The sequence below is a fragment of the Pituophis catenifer genome, unplaced genomic scaffold (assembly GCF_029215685.1).
Source record: "Pituophis catenifer annectens isolate HBS135680 unplaced genomic scaffold, rPitCat1.0.hap2 SCAF_7, whole genome shotgun sequence".
Lineage (NCBI taxonomy): Eukaryota > Metazoa > Chordata > Lepidosauria > Squamata > Colubridae > Pituophis > Pituophis catenifer.
The window spans coordinates 22,239,951-22,250,001 of NW_027256887.1; the positions used below are offsets into that span (position 1 = coordinate 22,239,951).

At 36.5% G+C, this 10,051-nt stretch overlaps 1 protein-coding gene across 1 annotated transcript; it reads right to left on the reverse strand.

The window, feature by feature from the left end:
- Positions 1 to 1,507: 1,507 nt before the first annotated feature.
- On the reverse strand, positions 1,508 to 9,590 carry LOC139319281 (hyaluronidase). The gene is made up of 4 exons (XM_070947068.1): positions 9,573 to 9,590; positions 6,012 to 6,962; positions 4,163 to 4,252; positions 1,508 to 1,840 (listed from the first exon to the last, which is right to left on the reverse strand). The coding sequence occupies exons 1-4, from the start codon at positions 9,588 to 9,590 to the stop codon at positions 1,508 to 1,510; spliced, it is 1,392 nt and encodes a 463-aa protein (XP_070803169.1).
- Between the last annotated feature and the right edge of the window lie 461 nt (positions 9,591 to 10,051).

Consider the following 10,051-nt stretch of genomic DNA (forward strand, 5'->3'; position numbering starts at 1 on the left):
CTTTTTCCTTCTCCTGTATCGTCTGTATTGATCGTTGTTCTCCAGACAGTGAGGAGGGAGGAGTCGATGTAGATGAACCAATAGCTGTTGCCTTTCTACTCATTTCTGTAAGGTGCTTGTGAAAGGATCAAACAAATAGAAAATCTTCAGGTTTTTCTATACTTTAATCCACTTATATATAGGACAGATATTACCCCAGGTACCAGTAAGCAAAAGAAAAGCAAAAAGCAAAAAAAAAAAAAAAAAGACCACAAAAAACCACAAAAAAAAGGAAGAGGGAAAAAAGGGAGTAGAAAAGGTCTTCAAGCTCTTGTATGCCTTAATCCAATGTAACAAGAACAGAAAAATGCCAAAAAAGAAAAGAAGAGCCAAACACTAGGAAAAAATCAATATGTATGTGAAAAATTAGAAGTCCTTCAAAAAAAAATCACAGTCCGGTTAAATGTAATTTAATAAAGGGAGAGTGGAGAAGTAGCACCAAAAAAAGAAAAAAAATGAGAAAAGAAAAGAGAAACAAATTCTTTTGTTGAATCTCAAATATATATTTACAGCTCTCTTTCCAGAGTCACTGTAATCTTCTTCTTTTCAATCTCAGACTCCTGCCACTGACAGTTTCCCAGAAGAGCACCTGAATAAACAATCCTGCAGGCTGTTTTTGATGCTCTTCCCACTATCTTATCTATGACTAGGCTCAGAGTCCTTGAAGAATAACACAGTTGTTACTTTCTTAAGCCAAAGAGAAAAAAAGGTAACAATGTTTCCAATCCACTAGATGGCAGTGCTACTTATTTTCTCCACCTTCCCTGCCTTCTTGTTGTTCAATCCACCATAAAATATAAATGGAGAGAAAGAGAAAAATAGATAAAAAGAAAACAAATAAAAGATTTATACTAAAAAGGCATTAAAAAGTTATTATTTGAATAGATAAAACGGAAATCTCCAATCCAATCCAGTCCAGTCTGAGTTACAAAATAAAATTGTCCTTAAGCATCCACACATAAAAATAAGTCGAAAAATAAGCAAAACTACCTTCGACTCAAGCTTAATACCGCCGCCACCTCCTCTTCTTCTGTCTTCAATTTTGACTTCCTTAAGACCTCAGGGTGTTCTCTCAAATAATCTATTTAAAAGTTCTCTCACCAAGCTGACACACTTTCACTCGATCTCTTTCGTTCCAGAGCTATCCCAACTTCAGCAGCTTCTATGGTTGCCTCTTCATCACCGGAAAAAAAGGGCTTCTCCTGGATCAATCAGGGACTTTGCGGTATCCCTGGAATCAACAGAATGTGCCCTCCACTATCTCTATGGGATTATGAGGTCCGAAAATGGACCGTCCAGTGACGAAGATATCGACAGCAATCTTGGAGCTTCAAGATCACCCGTCATACTGTTGCAATGCCAGCTCTGCCCTCCAAAGTTGGATATCTTTGTCTTGTGATCTGTATGACAATTTTCTTTTGTTTGGGAGTAAATAAAAGACTCTTCACTGCATTTAATTTCCTTATATTTAATTTCCTTCTTTTATAGAATGATCTTCACAATATAGTCCTTTCCAGTGTTGGTAACACTGACACTTAAATTTATTTCTTAAGTACCTCAAATTCTCCAACTCCAGTTTTCCTTTCACAGTCACTTTCCTCTCTGTTGCATTGGCATGCACCATGATCCTAAAACTTTCAGGAAACAAGTGCAAAAAGGCATTTGAATCATTATGTTTACGAACACATCTTCCCTTTTTCTTGCAAAGGACATGGCTACAAATCTTGGCTGCAGAAGTCACATTAATGATATAATGTCCGAATGGACCATTCATGTACTCTTTCACTTTTTGACAGGTTTCCTAAAATAAAACAAAGAATGATAATTGATTTTTGCATTACTATAGAATATAAAATATATCTACTCAGGAATTAGTCCAATTGAATTCACTGGAGCTTATATCCAGAGAATTGGGCATACTTCAAAACTTAAGACCTCCATTGATAATTGTTCAGAAGATCCAAAAAGCATTCTGTCATATTCAAAACAATCCTGAAAAGTTAGTCTTACTTTACTATTATTAAATTCTAAACCCCTTGGAACTAAGTATTGGAAAAGCAAAGCTTGAAAAACAGAAAACATCTGTGGCTGGATTTTGGTAGTGCCAGTCAAGATCCACTTCCACCCACCCCATTTCTTTCCAAGGGGAACCAACTCCTTTCTCCTTGCATTCAAAGTCTGACCAAAAAAAAGAGGCAATGGCAAAGTTTGATAACTGTTGGGATATAAATTTATAAGCAGAAATACATATGCAGAAAATGATTGCATGTAGTAGAACTGTAAACATTTTACAGCCTGAGATTTATATTTCTTTCTGTAGCCACTAAACTATAGGAGGCCACCTATAAGACAATGACTTTAGTAGAATGATAATTGGTTTTGATCAGCGGTGGGTTTCAAAACCTGCCGCTACTGGTTTGCTTGTGTGTGCGTGCTCGCGCACACACACAACACTTCTGCACATGTGCAGAAGCGTCTGGGCGAGTGGGCAGAGCTTCCCGCCACCGCCGCTACCAGTTGGTCCAATCCAGTGCGAACTGGTAGCAACCCATCACTGGTTTTGATATTATATATATATATATATATATATATATATATATATATATATATATATATATATATATATATTCTTTCTAGCCAGGTTTTACCTATGTAAACTTAGTTGTTCTTCAGCCCTAGGTTCTGTGAAATCTCATTCACAAGTTCTTGGGCCCTTTTTCTGCTGACAAACTGCAACTCTGTGTTGCTTCCTGGGAGACCCAGATAGCTATTTCTACCTCTTAAGGCGTCATCAGTGGGCCACACCCACTTCCCAATTATCCTCCCTGTAAAAGGCATAATGTATCTTTTTTCTTTTTTCATAGGCTTTTATGTGCATATTCTTTCTAGCCAGGTAAAACCTGGCTAGAAAGAATATGCACATAAAAGCCTATGAAAAAAGAAAAAAGATATATATATATATATATATATATATATATATATATATATGATATATATGATATAGTTACCAAGAGTTCCATGTCCATTTAATTATATCTTTATTTGAAATTAGATTCATTACAACTTTCTTTTATCATTAATGCCATTTAAATAGCTTTTGTATCCAGAAAGCCACATCTATTTCTCTGGGCTAAAGATTGTAGAAAACTACAATCAGGCTACAGATAAACATTTCATTAAATTCATATACATACATACATACATACATACATACATACATATTTATTTATTTATCACATTTTTGAATCACCCATCTCCCTCAGAGAGGAACTCAGAGAGGAAAATTTAAAAGGAAACAAAGATGATTAAACCCTGTTTCAAAGGTGAAAGGAAAGGTCTCAGAGCACCAACCAGCCCCACAGCTGCATGTTCTTCTGGGCTCCCCCATGAGGTCACAGAGCCATATTACCAATACACATACTGGTGTGTGAATAGCCATAGGGACATTCTCATCATAAAAATAATTGTGCAGGCAATAACTTTGATGCCTTTTCTACTGCAGACCATTGGTCTTTCACTGCTAATAGCACAGGGAAACCAATGCTCTTGAATAAGTTAAAAGAGTGACCTTAAGCACCATGTCTTCTTTCTCCTTCCTCCAAATACTACAGACTGCTCCTGTTTATTACTCTTATCTCTGAGAATATATTTTTGGAGGGGTGGCAGAAAATTTATCCTTTTTATCAACTGCTTCAGTTAATAAAAGAGAAATGATCAGTTTTTAGGACTGGTGTCACTAGTAACATGTTATCCAATTGTCCGTTCATTACTAACAAAGGGCAGAAAAGTAATGTGATTTCTTAGGTAAAGTACACTTGGGTAGTTTCCATATTTATTTTTCTGTGCCAGTGAAGACATTAGAATAATGATGCTACAAATCTTTTCATTCCATTAATTGCTTTCTGAATATTATTGCAGAAATTGAAGATAGTTATTGTATTTAATAAGATGTTTTCACCCTGTGATTGGACATGGTTGATAATCCCCTAAGAATCCCAAACTCTTTATCAGTTCCTGGACCACTTAGTACAAGCTGTAAAGGTTGACATAAAAGGAAGGGAGGGGTCTCAAGAATTCTAATGAATATGGCTTATGGGCATTTTGGTCACCCACACTAACTTACAATGGTACTGGCATATTGCATGCTTCCCCAAAAGACCATTCCTGCTGCCCCCATGGCCGCTGTTTCACCAATTGTAGTCACCAAGTCTTCCTGGAAAGTAAGGCAATGAATAGGGATATTTTAATAGAGCATCACACACTGATAATAAACAGTCATTCCCCCTACCTCTTATTTGGGGAGGGGGGTGTATTTGTGATTAAAAACTGTTTAAACAGAAGACCTGTTTGGCCCAACTGCAAGAAAATTTAGCACCCTAAATTTTAGCTAGCGCTGTCAAATGCCTGGCTAAAAGTCAACAAGGATGCATCCTCCCAGTAAAAAAAATATTGTGTGGTTTCTTGGGTATGAGACTTTTTCAGCTTATCAAGCCAGGTTTTGTCCTAACTTGGCAACTTTAAGACTTGTCCACTTCAACTCCCAGAATTCCCCAGCCAAGAAGTTGCCAAATTAGGACCCTCCTGAGTTATAATATGTTAAATATGTGGACTTTATACTATAGTATGTTGGAGATTCCTTTACATTCAAATGCTGTGTTCAGAAAATTGCCTATAATTCTCTGCTGAGAGTGTATCTCCAAAAATATCTGATTCCTGAACCAGTAAGTGCATTAGTAATTTTGAAATGTGGTATTGGGACTCTTAAAATGATTGCTACTGAGGTTTTTGCTAATAAAATAAAACGTTACACACTAGAAGGAAAAGAAGGAGGGAAATGCCACTATAGTCTATGCAGGGTTCAGCTCAGGGGTGGGTTCTAAAATGTTTTACTACCGGTTCTGTGGGCATGGCTTATTTTGTGGGTGAGGCTTGATGGTCATGTGACAATTCTTTAGGATTTAGCAGAGGTACTGGTCTACCAGGCTTTTAACTACTTGCAGAGCTGTACCGGTCTACCCATTTATTTTTGCAGGCACCGGTCTACTCATTTGTTTTCTTTTAACACTGATCAGCTGTAGGGCCCTTTGAAGCCCCGTGGCAAGAGTTTAAACAGTTTTTTTCCCTCTAGCCGATCAGCTGGGACTCAGGAGGCAGCAATAGATTGGGGGTGGGGCCAAATAAGAGGTAAGAATAATGCAGAGGGGGCAGGAGGCGGGGGGCAGGGGGGGCAGAACCGGTTCGGTGATGTCATAGTCATATCATCACCGCTACCAGCTCGGCGGAACTGGGCGGAACCGGGAGGAACCCACCACTGGCTCAGCTGCTATGTAACAGACATAAACTATTTAAGATCAGCCTTGCCAATATGTAATTCAAGCCTAAGATAGTACATTGAATTATGAAAATAGGTTGGACATTATCCATATTCAGATTTGTATCATAGAGTAACATTCCAATTGTCAACGTATACATGCATGCAGTTCAAGGAACACCTGAGGGATGTGGGATTTTACCTGCTGACTGGTGCAATAGGATTGGGTGTTTTGTTAATATGATTTATTGGGTTAGGGATTTTCTGTCTTTACTGTAAATTGTATTGTGTTGGGGGGGTGCACTGAGGGAGCTCAACCAATCTCATTGTAATATGTTGTGCACTGACAATAAAGATTTGAATTGAATTGAATTGAACTATTCCTTTCCCATGATCATGTGGTTGATAATGATGTAAAATAGACCTACTCTGTTTACTTAGGATCCTTTAAAATTAAGGATTCTAACCAGTCATGATTCCTGATTACATGTAGAATCTGACATGCAACAAAATTACCCATGTTGGACTTCTCCTATGCCAGTGTTCAAAAGGAGAAAATAAAACATGCTAATGGGTATGAACTGGATGGAGTTCTAATAAATATGTAGTGTAAGCTGTCAACAGACATTGATTCTGAGATTCATACACCCCAATACCTTACCTCTGTTAAAGGTTCAAAGGTATATGCATAAAATGGCCTGGCATATACAAAAACAGGCAAGGCATAATCTTTCCTAGCCATGGAAGCAATGCGCATTGATTCCTTAAGGCGATGGTGCACAAATTTCAAAGCATTAGCACTTGATTTCAATATGATTTCAAGATATATAGAAGGGAAAAGGGCAGTACTGTCTCTCCAAAGCCAAAGTAGTTGATCATTCCGTGAAATTTCAATATTTGGACATTTGCCTGTGTATTGGTCAGGTTTTTTCTTATAATCATAATTATAGCAATCTGGATATAGATAGTAGCCCCAATATCCATCTGGTCGCATATTTTCAGCTACTAAAAGTGTCTCTCTCATGAAACTCTTCCCAGCTTTTTCATATTCTTGCTTAGCTAATCTCTTGATTGCAGCTTCAGACAATTCTGGATGCAACTCTCTAGCAAATTGAATAGATCTGTTTCTGTAAACATTTTTACTACCCCAGTTTCTATCCCACTGGGGTCTCCAGTTTTCCCAGTCAATGACTCCAAGTCCATGAAATTTCTTCAGTGGGATCATTCGGTTGATATCCAATTTTGTTTTTCTGAGATGTTTGGTGAGGCTTTCATTTTGCGGTATAATCCCATGGAGGAAATGCCCATGGTCATCAATATGGGGATAGACCCCCAACTGGGTAGGATAAAATATTGTCACAGCAGACCCACTTAAAGTCTCATTGGCATTTGGTACAATGTGATAAGTCTTGAGATCTAAATCCACCTTATAACGCAGCTGACATTGGGTAGTAGGTGCATTCCAAAACACAAGGAAAGGTTCGTTAGGATACATTGGAGCTTTGGTCTGCATAACATGAACTCCATTAAATCTCTTCAGTAATATCCAAGTTGCCAGGCATTTAATCCATAGATGACACATAATACGCAGTTTTACTGATACTTTTAGTTCCTTGAGGGAGGGAAAGAAAAACAGGAAAAGTACAGTGATGATAAGAAAAGACAGAAATTCATAGTTGCAGAAGATATGGTAGACAGCTAGATTTTCATACTATTTATTAAAAGGTAACCAAAGTTGAATTAATCAATTATTTATGATCATATTTAAAGGGTGTTTAATGTAATGCTGATCTAATTAGTTAGACAGGTAAAATCAATATATTAATTCAAATAAAATAATTGCAATATAATTTCTATATCAACACAAATAGAGCCCACCGTCATTAGCTCTTACTGTAAGCAGCAAGAGCCAAAGTTTTCAGAGAAGAGATGCCAACCAAAACCAAAAAAAAATATAGTGTAAAGACTCCTTTGAAACATAAGAAGGGCAAAAAAAAGCAATGGGCTTAAACTGCCTTGAATAAAAGATGGGATTAGACCTTTGTATTGACAGAGGACAATTTAATGTGGTTTTTAGTCTCATCTCCCCTCTAGCACAGCTAATGCTTTTGTTTTTTCAAGTGGGAGAATCAAAATGGATTAACAATTAAAATTATTGAGAAATTACAACTTTTATGGGATAAATGATTGTTATACCAATACCAGGCAACATGGGAAGAACAAGATTGAATACTGGATTAATGCAGAACTGGATAAAGTAGTAGTTAGGAATTGGAGTTTATCCCTGCATTATCTTTGCAGAGTCACTTGATAATTGATGGTCAACAAATCAATTTAATAAATAAATCTTCGAGAATTTAGTATCAAATTATTTGGCACAACCAAAAGGAATAATGTCAAAAATCTATAGGCCATTTTTAAACTGAAATGATGAATCGCTCTTATGGTTTGAATGGTTTGGGATACTAATTTGGGCAATGTAATAGTTGAAGCAAAATAGCAATCATTATGAAAATCAAAGTTTTCTTTCTGCCTCTAACCAAGAGTTACAATTGAAAAAGGCAATTAACATTGATGAATAAATCCCACACAATCACTCTTGAAGACATTGGTGAGCTGTACACAGAAGGGATCAGGTAGTCCTCTTCTGGCACAATGTTATAAGAGATATTAGAATGACTACAAATTATGAGTCAGATATTCTCCAAAGCTAGTATTGTTAAATCAATTTATATGATCTAATGCCTCATTTAAAAATAAAGAGCTGATTGTCTATTTACTTTGGGAAGCCAAATTAATTAATACTCAATGTTGAAAATGTTTTGAAAACTTAACCATTTATTTGAGGATTTTAAAAAGGTGTTTTCAATTGCTTTGTTACAAAAAAAAACATCTTAGAATAACTTCGACAAACTTAGATAACTGAACAAGAATCATATTTTTTTCAAGTTTGACAGAATTTATTGTTTTGTTAATGACAGCAGGTGTAACTTTATCCATTCTTCTGACATATGGAAATTATGAACAAATTGTGGATTTTATTGTTGTTATTAACAGGGCCCTTGACTTTTTATTTACTTATTTTATGTTTTGTATTTATCAAAATAACATTGCGCATTCTGTTTTTTTCCCCTCTTTGTTTAGACCAGGCCTGTCAAACTAACGGCCCGCAGGCCGGATGCATCATGCACAAGCCATGCCCACCCCAGCTCCACAAAGGCAAAAAATGTCACGATACATTACGATACGTCACATGACACAATCGAGTTTGACACCAATGGTTTAAACCATTGTTCAATTAAATGTGGTTTCAGTCTAATTGTAATAAAGAATTTTATCTAGCTAAACCAGATCAGATCTCTAATAAAATTAGAGTTTAGTGGTCCAACTGTGCCCAGAGGATGAAAGGCGGAGGTTTCATGTCTCTTCTCCAGGAAGCCCATTGGATTTAACCTATTTCTACTCTGATGCTCCTGGTTTATAATTAGTTCTGCTACCACCTGTCTTCCATAGGGCACTTCACTTGACTTCTTCCCTGATCTTAGTTGTATGAGAAAAATAGGGCTCTTTAAAAGGGAATACTATTTAATGTGGTCTCATTCTATCTGCAGTAAGGATTTTTATTTAAGGAGACCATATTGAGCATCTGAATGAAGTCAGATTGAGCCAAGCAGTCAAATGAAGCCATGTGAAGTCAAGAGTTGGAGATTTGCACAAGGCCCTGCTCTAAAGATCATGAGACTAGCTGCTGAGTAGGGTTCATATGGTGGGGAGGGTTGCTATAATCTTTGTTTTCCTACCAATTTCTCAGCTGAGTATGTACTATTTCCCAATTTATGTATTTCTCAGATTAGAATATTCTGATCATACAAAGTACTGCAGGATACTGTACACTTTAATCCCTAGATGTGTGAATTCTCGTTTCCTATAAAATAGATGATAATTGCTAAACATAATAGAACTATAATAAATAAGGTATTAGTTATCAAGTCCATATTAATGGTTTGCTTGTGTCAACATTCACATGGAACCTGTAGCTTTTCCCCACCCCATCCAAATTTTTAACTGTGTATTCTATATTTAGTGTATTGAAAAATAGATAAACATGAACTTCGGCATTTTATTCTATACATAAACTAAAATAAATTACTCTGGTGTTATCACTCAAAACATTCCCCCTGAAGTAGATGAGCAACCCAAACTGGTACTCCATTTTACTTACAAAGATATGCTGCAACATCAGATTAGATTAATTCTGCAATTTATCATTATATTCTCATGTATAACACTTTTTAAGTCACAGTGTGAGAAGAAGACACAACTTTCTTAAACATCTTGTATGAAGTCACTTCTGTTTAACCTCATCTTTAGAGAACTTTGGTGAAACACAGATAGAATCTTGGTGATGAAAACAATAGAACAAGAACGTTGGCACAAAAGGGCATTGCAGTACAAGCAGCTTAGAAAAATAGCAATACAAGTAGCATACTGCAATCATTTATCTTCTCAGCACCCTTAATTTAGGTCATCAATTTGATGTCCTTTCAAACCCTGACACTCAAGTTTCACATCAGAGCATAGCATGGAGACAGCATTAATCATGAGATAGGAATGATAGTATTGTCCAGCTTCTCCTTGATTTGTCAGGATCTTTTGATATTTATCATTATGTTCTTCTGGACTGCCTCCAAGGATGTTGGA

Bases quoted from the DNA above. Each gene is read 5' to 3' on its own strand.
- LOC139319281 (XM_070947068.1), bottom strand. The intron at 4,253-6,011 runs GTAAGGTATTGG...CTTACTTTCCAG, and splicing joins CCTTTGAACCTTTAACAGAG to GAAGACTTGGTGACTACAAT. The intron at 1,841-4,162 runs GTAAGTTAGTGT...GTTTTATTTTAG, and splicing joins TGCAATATGCCAGTACCATT to GAAACCTGTCAAAAAGTGAA.